General features: G+C 39.5%; 2 protein-coding genes across 2 annotated transcripts in view; both read left to right on the forward strand.

Annotated features, from left to right (window-relative positions):
• Ptp36e (protein tyrosine phosphatase 36E) overlaps positions 1-11939 on the forward strand; it is a 61267-nt gene extending 49328 nt beyond the window's left edge. Inside the window, exons 4-14 of the mRNA XM_076908296.1 lie at positions 1548-1635; positions 3511-3587; positions 3905-4039; positions 5560-5700; positions 7925-8085; positions 8978-9113; positions 9356-9605; positions 10151-10227; positions 10692-10931; positions 11196-11540; positions 11800-11939. Coding sequence (XP_076764411.1) covers positions 1548-1635; positions 3511-3587; positions 3905-4039; positions 5560-5700; positions 7925-8085; positions 8978-9113; positions 9356-9605; positions 10151-10227; positions 10692-10931; positions 11196-11540; positions 11800-11880 — 1731 coding nt within the window. The 3' untranslated portion in view covers positions 11881-11939. The remainder of the gene's footprint in view (positions 1-1547; positions 1636-3510; positions 3588-3904; positions 4040-5559; positions 5701-7924; positions 8086-8977; positions 9114-9355; positions 9606-10150; positions 10228-10691; positions 10932-11195; positions 11541-11799) is intronic.
• A 37-nt stretch (positions 11940-11976) lies between these two features.
• On the forward strand, positions 11977-15051 carry LOC143431465 (uncharacterized). Its single transcript, XM_076908230.1, has one exon. It carries the CDS (start codon positions 11977-11979, stop codon positions 14887-14889), a length of 2913 nt encoding a protein of 970 aa, XP_076764345.1. The 3' UTR covers positions 14890-15051.
• Positions 15052-18135: the final 3084 nt, after the last annotated feature.

Below are 18135 nucleotides of genomic sequence, written 5' to 3' on the forward strand. Positions count from 1 at the left end.
CAGCCAAGGCGGAGGCGGGAGGCGACATCTAGAAGACAAAGCGATCCTCTGAGAATAGACGGTGGAATCAAGTAACTCGGCTCGATACCGGTTTCTCATTAGGCCGGCATTTTAGCGAACGAATTCTGCGCCAGACGCTCGGGCACAGAGGCTTCAAACCCGACCGCCTTCTGCTGGAACTTGTACAACTTCCCTTTACTTGTTAACGATGGTTAACCCTCGCTTTCCGCGCTCGCCGATTAATCCGTGCACGTTGAGTTTCAACATCTAGATGTGTTCCAAGTTGCGAATGTGAGAGATTATAAAAATAGATTTAAATAAATTCGATGGCTAGACAATACGTAGACGTGCTAGAATAGTATATTCGTCTCCTTAGGCCGTTCGAATCCGTTTAGGCAAGGATATTTCTTATAATAATACTAATATTATCTGATCCATAATTAAACAATGAGAAAAGCATGAAATTTTTACCCCAGGGTACTTTAATACAGGGTTTCTTAAACTAGGTGCTACCATAGTATGCCGCGGCAATATTATCAAAATACATTAAATTGATATCATTCAACTGTGCACAGTTTTTCTTCTTTTCTGAAGTATTCGAAGTGGTTTAGGGATAACTGAATTTCAACTGAGAACTCAGTTTTGAGAAAGAAGTTTGAGACCCGCTGCTGTAACATTTAAATTCTTACAGAAATTCTGCAAACAGATAAAACATATACACGAAGAGACAATATTGCATATTATATGGTACCGATACATCCTTTTAAGGTTGTAGTATATCTATATTTCATGTCGCAATCAAGTGAGTACATTTAAAGATTTAACACCTTCGGTCCTTCTTGGGTGTATTTTACCAATTGCTTCCCGAACGACCGTAAAATTGGCCGGAGAAACCGGTAAACATCGCGGTGGCGGCGACCCGTTTCCCGTCGAATTAAGGGGATTGAATTTTGGTCAGCCCGGGGAAACGATATTTCGCGAGTTTCCTTAGCAACGCAGCTCGCGGAGGTCGGAACTCGTTCGAATCGCTCCGTCGGCTCTCAATCATCGAGGGAGTTTATGGTCTCGTGTAGCGCGCGTGTACAACGATCCACCTAAACGCGGTGCGTCGCGTCGTGTCGATCGCCATCCCGTTGACTGTCACGCCATAATTGGCCCGACGTTTATCGTTCAACTGTTCCGTGCTCTTTCGCGCGAACTCGTCCTCATGACTCGACGGCCGGGAAGATGACCACTCGATTAACCTACAGAAATTGCTTTCAAGTCGCAGATACCATTTGCAACTAGTTTACTTAGTTTATAAGAAATTTGTAGCAATTTTAAATTTGTCCAAACACATTTATTGTAAATTCTATGAATATTGAAATGATTTTATTATTTTCAATGGCTTAGGGACGTGTCACTTTGTAACTTTGTAACATCATATACAACCCGTGAAATTATGCAGGCAACCGCTTACGCGCCGATCAGAAAGAGAAAAAAAGAACTTTAAAATGGAGGCACTCAGTGATATACACAATAATCAAATTATAATTTTTTATTTGCAGACAGCTACAAAGGTAGAAACACATTCGTGTCGACACGCTCTGAAACCGGCCAATAAAGAAAAAAACCAAAACCAGAGATGTATCCCTTGTAAGTAACAATTACTTAATATGTGCCTATCACATGTGCCTACACATCGTTAGTTCTGAACCATTCCCGTATAAATAAAAAAATCGATCGCTGCTAAGCACCGTAATTTTTATTCGCACGGAATATTTTGAATGTATTTTACGTGAACATTTTTAAAATAAACATATACATCATACATACTTAACCCTTTGAGCGCAATGAACGCATATATGGGTTCTCACACAACCATCCAATTTGGCTATGAACGCATGTATGGATTCTCACATAATCATTCAATTTGGGCTGTGAATGCATATATGGGTTCTCACACAACCATTCAATCTGGGCTATAACGCATATATGCGTACCATATTTAACGTCACACAACTCAACGTTCAAAGGGATAAACATGTAAATCAGTCGATATTTGGTATTCACAGTTTTCATTATATACAATTTCAGCACATTTTCTCGCATTGTCTTTTCCAATCCCGTGGTCATCGATCACACGGTCCTATGGTTCGCGCGCAGAATTCTTCCTTTTGGCAAATTTTAATTATTCGCCACCGTGAAAAATTCCAGTCGCAACGAGTCTAATTAGGAAACACGGTTACGTTCGTGTCTTTCGTGCACGCGTGCTTCGCGATGAGAACACACGGGGTGTGTGGGGTAGGATCGGAGTCGCGCGGGTAGCGGCGAGAAAAGTTGTGGACGGCACGTATTCCCGTTTTCGCACGTGTACACGTACGCGTTCGTTTAAACAGAGGCGTTAGAAACGTGATGAAACAACATTCCCAGAAAATTGATATGCCTGCTCGTTTCTTGGTTGAAAGTGTGCACGTAAAGAGTCTCTTATAAACCACGATAGCAGAACTTTCTCTATTTATGATGATAGATATTGTTATTACGATTACAATACTTGCAACAACAACAGATGGATTTAATCTTATGAATGCATAGTCTAATTATAATATTATAATATAATATAAATAAATACCTCGTAGTAATTCAGAATTTCCAGTAATGAAATTTTCAGGAATGCATGAAGCCTTTCTTTATTTAATAAATACGACCTTCTTATTTTATTTACTCTACTATACTATTTATGTATTACGTATTATGTTAACGTCGAATATATTGCATCTTAAGAATTTCAATACTTGCGTCAGTTCGTAACAGAATTTCATCACTTATTATACCATATATTTTCAACCCTCTGTTCATACGTAGTTGGAGTCTCCTATAAAAAAATGATGAAAAATTTAAAATAAGTGAAGGACATCTATAAAAATCTCTATTGTCATTCACTCATGTTCATAAAGTCAAAGACTACAACAAAATTGGTTTTTAACAAAAAATTCAGAATTGTATATGAAGAGTGATAGTTTTGACAATAATTATACTAAACTTCAGATGTTAATAAACTTCTGAACTTTTTTTACCACACTCTCCACTAATTTATTTCTCATAATACCATGTTTTTTGTGTACGTTGTTTTTTACTCTACCCTTCAGGGTGTAGCCATGGTTATAAAGCGCAATAGAGAAATTATATATAAAAGAATCCGATGGAGTAGATCAAACGAAGATTATTGTATCGCGAGTTGATGCATGGTGAATACAATTGATATAAAATGGATAACTATTTATTAACATTTAAGAACATAATGCTTAACATAAATTCCAATTTATCATAGAATTTCTGAAGTATTCCACTGCTACTAATTGTTCAAGTATTCTAAAATAACCTGCAACAAGTATGATAATTTCTCAATTATAGCAATCATGTATTATGTAAATATTATTACTTGATAATAATCAGCGGAAATTGATTTATTTTTTAATTTTACTAACGGATATCTTTACTAACGTTCATAAATTCCCTTTTCGAGCACAGATGACTATAACAGGGTGGTCTTGGATCCAATCGAAGGCGAGCCTGACTCAGATTACATTAATGCCTCTTATGTAGATGTAAGTAGAATATACCTTCTACCCTTACCATTCCGCGTCTTAGAGCTAACCCCATATCCATGTTTTCTTTAAATTTAATTGCTTATGTGGTTCGCGATACTGTATAAGGATCAAGATCGAGGTTGTAGCTTTTTATCAACCTTCGTGCACGGAATCGTTGAATTTGAATAATCCATAATCAGAGCCCTCGAAATAGAACGGTCGCAGACAGTAATATCGTGCTATTTCCACGACAGCAAGAAGTTCATTTCAATCGTTTATATTTGGGCACGGTTATCAGGTAGCTAAGTTTTTGCTGTCAACGTTTTATATTTCAGAGTATATTGAAACCCAACGCTTACATCGTGACTCAGGGACCTATGGAGAACACCGTGACAGAATTCTGGCGGATGGTGTGGCAGGAGAAGGCCTGCTGTATCGTTATGTTGACGAAAACGTTCGATTTTATCAGGGTAAGAATTTTAAATCAACGGCATCGTGGGTTGGTTATTGGCGCAGCGTTTGAGAACGGCTGATATTTAGTCGGGACATCCTGATCGGGATAAAGGTGACTGAAGTGGAGCGGGGTTGGTGTTTTTTGCATTGGTATTCCAACATTTTTATTATTCCTAGTATTTCTATTCGTTACTTTCTCTTACGGCTGTTAATTTTTAACTGAACCTGTTAAATTTCGAAGAAGACATCGGAAATCTTTTAAATAGTATAACTTTACATTCTAAATACAAATATCTGCTATTAGAAAAAATTACACATTGAATATTTTTGAATATCTTAAGCTTCATAAAAGTCGGCGCGCAGGTCAATATTTATAGATTGCTTTTTAAAGCTCGCCAGTTTAAAGAAATTTACTGAACAAAATTTCTCCGTTCATAACAGGGCGCCAGGACCGTCAATGAATACATATTCGCGAAGAAACATCTCTTACAGGGCACGCATACCTCGCGATAACGGGCTGAATTTTAGCAGCGCGCCTTTTCATTCCCACGTGGAAGAGATTGCGCACTGAAAATTACGCGGTTCCCCGCTGTATTGTGCCTCTTGTTTCTTGAGCAACGTTGCGGCACACACAGAGCCGCTCTTTCGGTGCACGCGGTTCACGCGTTTGACATTACGAAAGATTCCGCGTCGTCGCGGTTACAGCGACAAGCTTGGCACACGAAGCTGAGCCTAACCGGAGTTTAAACAAGCCGAGCTTTTGCATGTGAAATCGAGGATGAGCTAGGTAAACGAGTTTCGAAGTTGTTAGCAGTCACTTCGCTTGGCCACGCCCACTTGCCTCCATAATGATGATCCAGAACGTGGAATAAGCGACATTTTGCGATTTTCCAAGGGTGGGAAATATATGCTCGCGACGAATTATTAAATTACTGTACGAGTTATTACGCGATCGTGTAACAGATCCAGTTGTCTTTTAAATGTAATATTATAAATGTAATTTAGATATAAAATTTTTCAATATATCATTAAGCAATTTGATGATGGTGCAGTAAAGGTAGATTTATACTACTTAAGTTTGGATGGTCATTGCGCATGAATCACTCAGAGTAAATGTTAAAGATGATAGTGACGAATATTTATATTGCTGGTTCGCTGGTTGAATTCGATTCGTCGACTGAACTAGTGGCCGTCAAGTTAATAAGTTTAATCATTGGAAGTAGCCGCAATTATTAGTTTAGATCACAGTTTCTCCAATTGTGTATCGCGAACAATCACTAAGTGTTCCACGAAAAATTCTGAAAGCGACATAGAGAACAAGTGAGGAAGCACTGTCTGCTTTATTATTGAAAATTGGGAAACGTTATTTTCTTATATATATATATACCCCTAGGGTGTATTTCATTTTTTCTCAATTTTCAAACCGTTTCCAACTGCCGCGTGTACGTTTCATCAATCTGTCCCGTATATAAGCCATCTTTCCCCGACAAGTTCGTATCTGTTGGATGATAACGAGTATGGAACGAATCGATTTTAGGTGATGTGCGTCCAGTATTGGCCAGCCAGCAAGGACAAGGACGAAGAGTACGGCGGTATCGGCGTTTCCGTGCTGAAGGAAGAGGAGCTCGCCAATTTTCACATACGAACGATAAGACTTTATAAGAAGAATGAAAACGACGTAAGTGTACTTCTTTTTAGCCGTACGCTTTTACAGATTTATATGCTGTACGTCGAATATTAATGGGAAGACGTCACAGATGCATCGTATATTTGTATCCTCTGTTTTAAAACAGCTTTTAAATCATACATTATTCCCTAATCTTATAATATATATTTGAGCCGTTTATTTTGAAAGTGATATTAGTCCATTTATATTCAAATCGAGAATATCAATGAAATCGTTCTTATTTCGAATAATAATTTTTCATTAAAGTGGTTAAACATCCTTAGCAAAATTTTCTCTTCTCATTGTTAAGTCGCGAAAAATCCTTCTTGTAAACCTGCTTTTCATGTAAAATAAAACCATTCGGAATGTTTCAGCCAAATTACGCGTGACATAGTGCGACAAATTTCTCGGGACTCGTAGAAAATTCCCAACTATCCCTAGAATAATTTCGAACTCCGAAATTTTACACCTTTGCATCCCTCTTTAACGAAATCCCGTTCGTCCATAAAAAAAAGAAAGAAAATTTCCTCGCCTCGCGTTTCCCTCCGCTCTTTCGTTCGATGGATCGTCGAGAAATTACGTGACACGAATTACTTTCCTGTATAATGCAAGGGGGTCTAAGGAATCGGATAACCTCCGATACGGTAATGGAGTCTCGACTGGCAGGGGGGTCACGGAAATTCGGAAGTTCTCGCGAATGAAAAGTAGACTGGCAACGATTCCACACGACTGCCGTCTCTGGGTTTCGTGGATGACGTTGCCAAGGCGGGGGTGGAAGTTTTGGTAAAAAGTTCCGGGGAATTAACTCTGGAGTGAGACTGGTTCGCGGCCATCTTTGAACCTGGATGAATGTGAAACGATACAGGACGGGGGATGGGAGGAGGAGAGAGGCGACAAGTTTGTTCGAGCAGTCGTTACGTAAGGCTTAACTTTGTTAGCTCCTTTGAAATGAAACGAAAATAAGGAGATCCCTCGGAATTTCACCGATGCCTTCCTCTGTTTTACCTTCGACACCTTCTTCTGTTTTCTATCGTTTGCCTCGTCTAATTTCGCGACCAAGTAGACGTGTACTTACTTCTCACCGGTTGCCTCGACAAAGTGGATTAAGCGTTAAAGTGTGCTTTTAATAGCTGTTTCAATTTAGGATGATCAAATCTTTTTCTATGTTCTGGCTTCTCGAGACATTTTTGCGTGATATGTTCGACTATTCGGCCAGTTTATTACTCGATTTAGATTGTTCTTACAAGTTGTTGAACTTGTGCATCACATTTATGCATTAGAATTAAGAAAATTCGGAGGTCTATTGAAGAAAGAAATTTGGTTAAGAAAATCGAATTAGAAAAAAGATTGGGTATCTCTAAGTTAGATTTACGTATAAAAGTAAATATAATAAATTTTTAGTGATTAATTGTATATTTTAAATATTTTATTCTAGCATGTAATTATTATTTATGTCGTTGCTTTATAAGAGATAATGACATTGGAACATTTAGTTTATCTTTATTAAATAGATTCAATGTTTTACGATGTTCTTAATGATGGGGTAGATTAAAGAAATTTCACAAAATTTCGCACGGAAATTCAAAGCGTTCAATATGGAGAAACGTGTTTTATTCATTAGCTCAGCAGACTTTGATGTAACTTCTGCCAAGGAGTCGTTTCGTTTAGAAGTCAAGTTACGAGAGTTAAACTGTCGGCGACGTGTATGCCTTACTTCACTCGAAATGTCATAGATTTATGACGTTCACTCTTGTGAAACATTTCGATCATATACTAAGAACTTCTGGAGGGTTCTCCTCGTGTCACTCGATGAATAATTTTCGCAACAAGTCTGCTGGAATTACAAGTTTCTCGCGTGAAATACATATAAACGTCAGATAAGGTGGTGAAAACGTTTGTTCGCATATTTAAATAAAGAATATTTTTGACATCTCGCAGAAAAAATATACCAAAACAAAGAAATTACTAAATTGCTAAATTACTAAATGATTAACGAATCATTGAATTTCAGCGTTGCAATCTTAAACAGAAACTGTTACCAACGAGGACTAATTCGAATTAATTAATTTACTGATGCGTATAAAATTCAAAAAAATACCGTAGCAGGTACACTTCTAACGATAACTTCTATTATACCGATTTCTCGTCGGCTATACATTCAATGAAATACCAACGGAATTTAAAAAATATGATAAGCAAATAAACAAAAATAATGATTGTTATTATCTGATTTCAGGAGATTCTAGAAGAGAGAACATTGTTACAGTTCCATTACACAGAATGGCACTCGCATACTTGTCCGTTCGGGAACGCGGTTTTGGAATTCCGTCGACGCGTGAGAGCAGTGGTCGGGTCCACCATAAAGATGGGCTCTGGTCCCATGGTGGTGCATTGCAAGTAAATGTTTTACACTCTATTAAATAAGGGGTTGCGGTAAAATCACTGACACAATCTCCATCGATCCTTTTCATTCGACGAAACTCGCGGTATGCATCTGAAATATACAATAATTGAAAATCTACCGTGTAATGTAGTAATTTTTGTCAACACGTACATCTAAAAAGTGGTCAGTTTTATGAACAGAAAAATATAACCGTTTGAGTGCCATAGGCTTTTGGAGAGATCAACTCGAAAAGTGTCATAGAGCGCGATGGCGCTTCTCGATTCTTACGTCTAAATGGGCCAGAAAGTGCGACGACGCTTTTCAATTTTCCATGTATTTTTCTACTTATCAATAGCGAATCTTGCGTTATCGTTGCTGCGCCACTCTTGTCAATGTACATAATAAAATTGTCTGGGGTCGAGAATGAGAATGAGAAAATCCCAGCGTGCGGTCAATATGCCTCTTCTCATCGAGTAGTTGATGCTTTGAGTATTGAACGGGAGAAGCACGATTGCGCCATCCGCCACTCAAACGGATAATTATGTACATAACATTTGCAACCACAGAATATGTAATTGTTACAAACTACTCAAAATCAGCATGCACTTTGCATTTGAGAATTAAGTGCAATACACACTGAAAAATATACCGGACTTTAGCAGCAATTCTAATAAAAAATGAACAGATACATCGCGAATATCCGATCTGTGGCATACGGAAAATAACGCATGTACGCAATACGCAATGAGCATAAAAGAAATATTTACTTATGTTGTTACCGGTCTAATGATGTTATCGTGGAGAAGCAATTTTGATTGGCAACGATTTCAGCGTAATCGTAATCTCAATGATACCATTTGCTATCGACGATTAACGAGAGAAAACGGCTTTCTGTTGGTTATAAAGTGACGGTGGAGGAAGATCGGGCGTGTATCTAGCGATAGACGCAAATATGGAGCTGGCCGAAGAGGAGCACTCTTTCGACGTCTTCGGCTACTTGAAAAAGTTACGGCAAAGTAGAAGAGGACTCATCGAGAACTTTGTAAATACATAATATTGATCGTCTTTTATTTAATAAAATTCAAGTTGACTTCTAACGAGTTTTGTTCATATTATTTACTGTTTATTATTAAACTTATTCAAAACGTGCTGAATACAAATTTTTGCTGAACATTAATCATTCGGTAACAAATAATATACAAAAATAGACGTTCAACTGATTAGCATCTGCATGTGAATGTTAAACGATTCTTTGCGTACGGCTAAACTTCCTTTTTTATTCAGGAACAGTACAAATTCGTGTACGATACACTGGAGGAGTTTGTGGTGTGCGGCACCTCGTGGTTTCCGGTCTCAGAGTTGTCGCAACGTCTCAAGCAGAAGAGCATAAAAAATCCGATAACCAAAATGAATGAATATCAGCGGGAGTATCAGCAGATTTGTAAGCAAACGCCGCGTTTTACGATCGGCGATTGCGCCGGGGGCCACAGAGCTGATAACAGAGAGAAGAACAGAGACGTCCTGGTGGTACCACGTGAGTTTCCGCCAGTAGAACTACGTGTAAATGTTGGTCCCGTGAAAGAAAAAAAAAAGTAAAATGTTTCTGGTACTTCGTAAGAATCGTGTATCACGAAGTAGACCAGGGATTCTCAATCGAATAGCAAAATCAGCATCTTTGTCGATCGATTGCGCCCGCCACTATTTTTTCCAATCTTGAATGCGCCCGCGTCACTAAAAATATCGAGAACCCCTGGTATAGATTGAAATCTGTCATTATTTCCAGAAATTACTGGGTCACGTGTATTTCTAAGAATACCTTGGAACCTGCATGCAAATTTTTTTCCAAACCCAACTGATTAATTGTCCACTGTCTTCTCGTATATATAATATATACAGTATCTAGATGTTTTTATATTGAGTTTAGGCAATTAAAAAATATTGTAATATTATTTGTTATATGAGAAAGAAGTAACATAATAGTTCCCTGTGCATCGTCTTATATGTATGTTCATTAATGGGTGTTATACTTGTTGGGCGTTGATCGAATTTCTATTTATGAGATAATATTTTTCACTTTAGCTGACAACTTTCGACCATACCTCACAAGCTTCCAGGGTAACAGTTACACTGACTATATAAATGCTGTCTTTGTAGACGTAAGTTGGCAATTTATGTTCGTTTCCTGTGAACGATTAATCTTTCTAGTAATTATTCAATTTTTCTTCCATGAAATAATATTATACATCCATGCGTACGGTCTCTTAGTAACTATTTGGGATAGTAAGAAGTCAAATATAAATAAAATCGGGGAAAACTAATTAAAATTAACGTGTAGATACACTGTCACTATAGCTACAGTACTCCTAACTGTCCCTAATAGTCTCTAAAAGGTAAATTTCGAACGTAAAAGAATGCCATTCGCGTCTATTCAGAAGATCGTTTGCTCCCTATCTTCTACTAAAAAATTGCGTTCCACCGTACACGCAAAATTAGAACATCTGCAATCACGTTACTATATAGAGGAAGCCAGATATTTTTGTCCTTTTCTATCGCTATTCACATCTCGCGAACATTCGGCGAAAATACTTTCATCTTTTTCCTAAACGAGCGTCCTCGACAGGGTTACACGAAGCCCAGGGAATACATCGTAACGGAATGGCCACTTCGGCACACGTGTGGCGAGTTCTGGTCTCTGGTTTATGACTACGAATGCGCGGCAGTGGTGGTGCTCTGCGTCCCGCCGCCAGGATCTACCAACTTCCCGAGCTTTTGGCCCGAGGGGAAGCACTCGAAGAAATACGGTCCGGTGTTTACGATCGATCACATCAGCCACAATCACTATACAAACATCAAAACTTGGGTGAGAAATCTTACGGGGTGGGAGCGACGGTTGCTTTTGTGTTTCTACATTTTCCTTTTTCATTTGCTCTCTTTACTTCGTATGTTTTTTCACTTTCGATTCTCGATATATTCTGTCTGTATGCAATCATCAAGCGAGGAAAAAATGAAGGCAGTATAAGTGTATATATACACCTCAGCGTTTCTGAGGAAGAAAAATTTTCCTGTTTTCATATAAACGGTATAAGTTAGAGAATTTCATAAATTAGTATGATCTTATTCACAGATTTTTAGGATAAACAAGAAGATCGTGTCGCTAACAGAGCTGATGGCAGGCGTGAAAGCACCACCGAAGACGGTTCAACTGTTCCAACTGACCTGCTGGCCAATGGGTCACAAAGTCCCGACATCGACGAATAGTCTGGTCGAGTTGATGAACATGGTCGAGAGATGGAGGCAACGAACCGACTACGGACCGGTGGCGGTGGTTTCTCCCGATGGTAGAAGTCGTTGCGGCGTCTATTGTGCCGCAAACGCTTGCATCGAGCAGGTGATCCAGCACGGGGAAGTGGATATATTCCAGGCAGTTAAAACTGTGCGCAGGCATAGGCCTCAGCTCGTTGAGAATATGGTGAGTGTTCATAAACGTTCGAAATTGTCAGTCATATTGTGATTAGCGGAACTTTTATTCATCGATGGCGGAGAAGACCACTTTGTATGGCCAATTTTGCTTGTAACTAAAGTCAATCATACGCTAAAGTTATGTAACTATTGCATAGCATTCCGCGCAAAATGAAAAATCTATACAAGGCATCATCCTCTCCACGTATACCATTATAACACCAACCTATAAAAAACTCGCTTTTGACCTCTGTTCGCGTCTCTTCCAGACCGAGTACAAGTATTGCTACGACCTGGTGTTGCACTACGTGCTCCATTACCTAAACAAAGACATGAACGAGAAAAAGTGAGAAAGCGAGTTGAGGGACGAGCTGTGGTTCATCGAGTTCGGCCGCGGGGCGGCGTTGCCGTTGACGCCAGAGGAAGCGCCGGTAGACGGGGAGCCAATGGTCCCCTGTGCGCAGGGCCGCGTGATCGTAGAAACGGCCCGGCCAGCGCTGCCCTATTTCGCCACGTGTACCAGCTATCGTCGACAAGTGGCCATCAGCGGCGCGCCGAACGAGACGGCCGCGAGTATCTCTGGAACGTCGTCCAGTGGAACGCAAGCGGACCAAACGCACTCGATCAGTTCCGGCAGCAACCGAGGCGCTATTAACAAGAATCCGTTACTTCCGGCTCACAGCACGGCGACTAGGCCAGAGGATCTCGGGGTGACTCCGTGGTACCTCGAGGATTATCCCACTATCGATTCCTCGCCGGGTCCGATGGGCGATCGAAGCTCGTACCCCTCGTACTTACACGTGGACGCGGAAACGAAGCCCGACGCGACGTCTACAAGGAACAGCAGCATAGACAGCGAGCTACCCCGTATGGCTCCAATCACCACGGCGCCCAGAAAGGCGTACATGGACCTGAGAGACGCTATCGCTCTGCTGGACGAGACTTGTCCCAACCAAGAGCCCAGCCCGTCCCTCACGCCAAGAACACCGAGAACTCCGTCGACGCCGCATCCGAGAAACAAACGGGCGAGATCGAAAAGCAGCGACAACTCGTCGAGCTACAGCAACGAACGGTTGAGCGACCGGTCGTTTGATAAAGAGAGCAAAGAAAAGAAACGGCCGTTCCTGAAGAAGATTGGCATCTCGATGACGGAAGACAAACCGTTCCTGGCAAAGCTAGCGCCCAAGAAGATCATTGGCAAACCTTACTTGGAGAAGATCGGACCTAGCAAAGCGGTAGAGAGGCCTTTCTTAGATAAGATTGGATCGTCGAAAACATTGGACAAGTTTATTTTCGATACTCCGCGTTATGAAAGGAAGACTGGCAGAACTGATACGTCTAAAGAGGAAATCGCGAAGAAGAGTAGCGAATCGAAGATAATCGAGGAAGGTAGAGCTTGGAGAATTATGGGTATGGAACAGTCGTTCGAGCTTCAGAGAAGGAAGTCTGGTAAGGGCCCTTTGTTGAAGATGTATTCCTTTGAAACTGAAGACCTCGAATCGACGGTTCAAGTGAAGGAGCACAGAGATCCACTTCGAGGCGCTTCCCTGGACGACGTTTTAGATTCTGGGCCGAGCTCGTTACCACTGGAAAACACAACAATCCCCGAAGAATCCCCGAAATCAGAAATAAAGGAAGGACCCAAGAATGGCGTTGAATTACTAAAGTGTCGCGTTACAACTAGCGAAGAGATCATTTTCTCTAGTACAAGCTTCGGTTCTGACAAGGAACCCAACAGCTGGGGCAACTCGCCCAGAAGAAAATGGCAACTAAAGAGAGATATATTGACTCCAAAAACTTCTGCACATCGTGAAGTCATAAAAAATTCTCAGAATGCTGAAAGGTCTCAAGATAGTATTCCCAGTTCGCCAACGAAACGTCCGGTTTCGTCCCTTATATCGGGTCAGGATGGCTCTCAGGTTGATTCATCAGAGAAAAATCTTTATTCTCCAACGAAAACGCGAAGGCAGGACGACAACGTGTTGCATAGGAATAATAAGGATGAGAACGAAAAATTGAATAAACAGCCTCAGTTCGAAAAACGAGGTATTTCCTCGGACAATCTTCTGTTCAGAGATCGTTCTCTTGCTTTTGTTGAATACCAAGGGGGAGATCAAGCTGAGAAAACCAGGGAAGTGTCATCAGAGGATTCTCTGGCACACAAAATAAGCCAAGAATATACCAAGGAAACATTCAAACAGCTTCAAGATAAATTTAGGTACCACGAGATACCCACTGAAACTTATGCAGATTTCAAAAAGCGGACAAGAAGTAATGTTCAAGGCATAATTGGGAGGCAACAGGAACGATTAAAGGCGAATAATATTACGTCGGATGCTCCTGATAATAATTTCAAGGATTCTACACCTGTTAAGATGGAGAAAGATTCTACTTCTGATGACAAGAACGAAGCATTGCGGGTTCAGAGTAATACAGTTAGATCTGTATTGAAGAAGCAGCAAGGGATTGACCATGTTAGTGACCAAGAGATGGATACAAATTCGTCTATAAGACGACCTAAAAGAAGAATCTTCCACGAGCCATCTCAGGAGACCATGGACCTATTGACTGAGTTAAGGAAAGTCAAGAGTCTATTAAAAACACCGTCTTGGGAAAAGGATTTGGAGCTGGATAAAAAGCCAGTTCGACAGCCTAAGCGAATTCTACTAACTGACAAGGAATTCTGTCTGTCCGTTGAAAGAGAGAATAGCATTCGCCGTTCATCGAGGGTAATTAATTCATTCGGGAAAACAGAGGAAGTGCAGTCCGAGGCGAATCAGGAAGAAGTCAAGCAGGACGACGAGGAGATTGAAAAATCTGAGACAAAAGTTTCTGGACCAGCTTTGTTTGAGAAAAAGTGTCTATCGTTGGATTATGCTGATGACGAAAAGCCACAGAAACCAGAGGTTAGAGCCATTTCCTTGGCTTCTGCTAGGAATTTGCCTTCGGATATTGAAGGGATGATGGTTTATCCGGGCATAACATTGATTTACGACTCTAAGAGCTATTCGTCCGACGTATTCAACACTCCGACAGATGAGATTAACGAAAAGCTGGGCAGTAACGGTCTGGAGAAGGACGTTCCGAAGAGAATGAGCGAAAATCACTGTACTGAAGTTGATATCGCTATTCCTATCGATCAGAAAGCGAGCAGTCCAAAGGGCAGAGTTCAGATTCAGGGAAGGACTAGCGATCTTTATGAAATTATATCCCCTAGATCAACGCCTTTCCGAGTGAAGAAGAGGCTCGGGAAGATCTCTGTCGAGGAGACGGTCAAGCCGGAGAGTTTCACCCTAGGTTCTAAGGTCGACTGCCGATCCACCGTTACTCAGAAACGGACCAAGTGCTTCCCTTTATAACGCACGCCGACCTGCCGGTGGGCGAAACACTCTCTGTGACGACATTCTACGTTTGCGTTCACTCTAAAGGAAATTCGAGGCGGGAATAATGGCATATCTGTTGGTCGAGTGGTTTAACTCTTTTGATAAGAGAATGGATTTTCTTTAAAATGATTTTCATAGATTAAGTCTATTCTTTCTCGTTTACTGTTTTGGATACTTTTCAAATTGTTATTTAAACCTTTTATTTTTACGGTTGAAATTATCTTCTTATTTGAGTCAGTTTAGATTATGTTAGTTAGATGTTCTATCATTTCTATAAGACACACTCGAGTTAAATTTCATAAAAATAATCAATATCAGAGGAGTTAACATGGACTGGTTTTACTGCCACGCCCTTATCTTGGCTCACAATTTCCATTAGGGTGAAAGTGGCAGTCAACATTCGCAGTTGGTCTTAGGGATAATCATATTAATTTCCTTAATTAAATCTGTACAAATTTCTTTCTTTTTTTATCGTTTTTTCTTTTTAACGAACTCAAGCGAAAGAAATGAAAGAAATTCGTCAAAATTTTTAATCACCATAGAGTTTTGTGACTCGGAACGTCCATCTCCTCGTTCAAAATGGAGGGTACAAGGTTTCCTCAAGTTCGAGGGTCGTCAATGCTTCACATTCACGCGGATAATATTCTAAAACGCATCCCGACCACTTTTTACCCGACGTTTCGCGATACGGAACGGCTCGAAGAAGCTCGACAGATACGTGGTGAATTTTCCAACGCTGAGCACACATTACACGTAACAAAACCGACACATCTGACAACGACGATTAACGGTGTCGCGCATACACCGCCTGTCGAGCAGTGCCTTGTTCGTGGATATATTTATTTAGACAAAATGAGAAAAACCAAAAAAACGAAGAAAATTAAGCGAGAGAACGCGATCAAATTCTATCGCGCGAACGATACTTAAGTAAAAAACGAGAAACAAAATATATAGGTATATATTCCGACTGCGGGCCGGATTTTCTGAATGGGTCCACGGAGTTGCGCTTTCGACCACGCGAACTACAAATCCTCTTCGACGATATTCCGAGAGAAGAAAACTTTCATCGAACTTCCAAAATAGACGATACACGCGTGATTACGAAAACGCGACGATACACCACGTATTTTCACTTGTTTCCTCTTGCGCATTACCGTAAGGGGCACCAGTGTGCGTCACGCATATGAACTATCTTTATGTTAATCATCTCGGGTAATTTACCCGTTGTATCGATAAACGGAGACACTGTAGCTCTTTAGAAATGTAAATGATACGTGTCGATTGTTCAACTATATGATGCATCGACCCTACCAAGATTCTAGCTCTGTGAAGAATATAAAACGAATGCATTAAGCAACTCGAGCAGCCTGCATTGGTGCCCTTTATTATACCGTCATTTGATACCTCCCTAGAGACTTTTTTCCACGTTCCGCGCTATTTTACACAGGGAATGTTTCAAAGAGGCGATCATGACCGAAATAGATTGTTCAAACATCGCGAGAGAGTGCAACTCCCACGTTTGCCAAGCCTATTCCCTGTTCGGCGAAGCGCCTGTCGTTTTAACGTACGCGAAAACGTAATATTATTATATTGTATCGGAGAATAACAGATAATTACGTTCCTCTTATAATTTTCTAGAGCTAGATAGAAACAATAAACGCACTAAATGGAATAATACGGAAAGTAAAGTATAAATGTAGATATATAAATATATACATATATACATAAACAGAAGCAGGTAAGAAAAAAAATAAAATGATACATACTATCGTTATTCCGATGGAATATTTGTACGCGTATTCTATATACATATATATATATACTACTAAAGATTAAAGCGAGTTGGTAAATATGATGTATAGGTATATACATACGTGTATGCATCAGGTAACAAGTATACAGGTATATGTGTACCTAAATAGGTGTACTTGTACGAATCCTATAGTTGACGAAATGTGCCAAAGATACGATTTATTGTACGTTATGAAGTTATTTTTATATATACAGAGTGTAACCTGTGACATTGGCCACCATTTTTCCAGCATTTCTGATAATCTGTTGAAAAAATGTTTCCAACAAAATTTCAAAAACCTCTTTTCTTTTGACAATCATGTTATATACTCTTGACTTGGTGGAATTATAGCTGATGTTAAAAACGATTGATTTGTCTATCTTGTTACACATTCAAAATAGGACTAGGACTGTTAAAGTAATAAGTTTATTGAATCAATGAAATTATTAAAGAAACCCAAATACATGGGATAGTCCCATTATTAGCGGAGTGTCACTTAACTTTCTGAATTAAAGATTTTAATTTGTCTCGACATCGATTATAATTGTATAAAATCGAAAACATGTAATGTCATTTAAGAAGTCAGAATGATTTTTTATCTCCTTGAAAAAGAAAGAAAACATTGTTAGAAATTTTTAATATGCAAATCTGTAATAAATCAAATGTTGATTAACTTTTATTGAAGACAGAATTTTTTAACACATTACGAGAAATGCTTGAAACATGATGATGACTGTTGCACCATATACCCTGCATATATATATGTGTATATATATATATTTGTACAGAGGGTTTTGATAAAGTGTACTACACCACGAATTGAAAAATTTTAGCGTATTCTGAGTACAGGAAAATCCTATCAATGTTTTATGCCATTTTTTCTAATAGATATACAGAGTGGTACATACGTGTATCATGATCATTTCAAGTATTCTCCTTTTTGGTTTCACTAAGGAGTAAGAGAAATCAGGGGAAGAATTAGCCTACGAGATTACTGCAATTAATTTGGAAAATGAAAAAAAATATTTTAAAGCGATGCACTGGAACAAATTGATTACCCCAGTGTGTTAATTATTTGTAGTTCCAAACTATTTTTTTATCGCTATTTTGTATAAAAAAGAAATTATATAATTTACATCTTATTGTAGAACTAACGTGAGTTTATACGTAGATTTATCTTAAAAACCATAGATCTTTGCAAAACTAAAAAATCGTTCCATTTTATCAATCTGTTCCTCTTCATCGAAAGCATCGTAATTCAAGAATTACTCAGCATAAATCTTGGCTCAGTATAAATACGTACAGTGTATCCGTTTCATCTAGAAACGCGTACATGTATAAGTAAATATCTTCCTGGCCGTACGCCGGCTGCACTTTAAAGAGGTCAATTTTAAGAGGTCATATATAGTATTTCGAAAAGAACTCGATAT

The sequence above is a fragment of the Xylocopa sonorina genome, chromosome 1, assembly GCF_050948175.1.
Source record: "Xylocopa sonorina isolate GNS202 chromosome 1, iyXylSono1_principal, whole genome shotgun sequence".
NCBI lineage: Eukaryota > Metazoa > Arthropoda > Insecta > Hymenoptera > Apidae > Xylocopa > Xylocopa sonorina.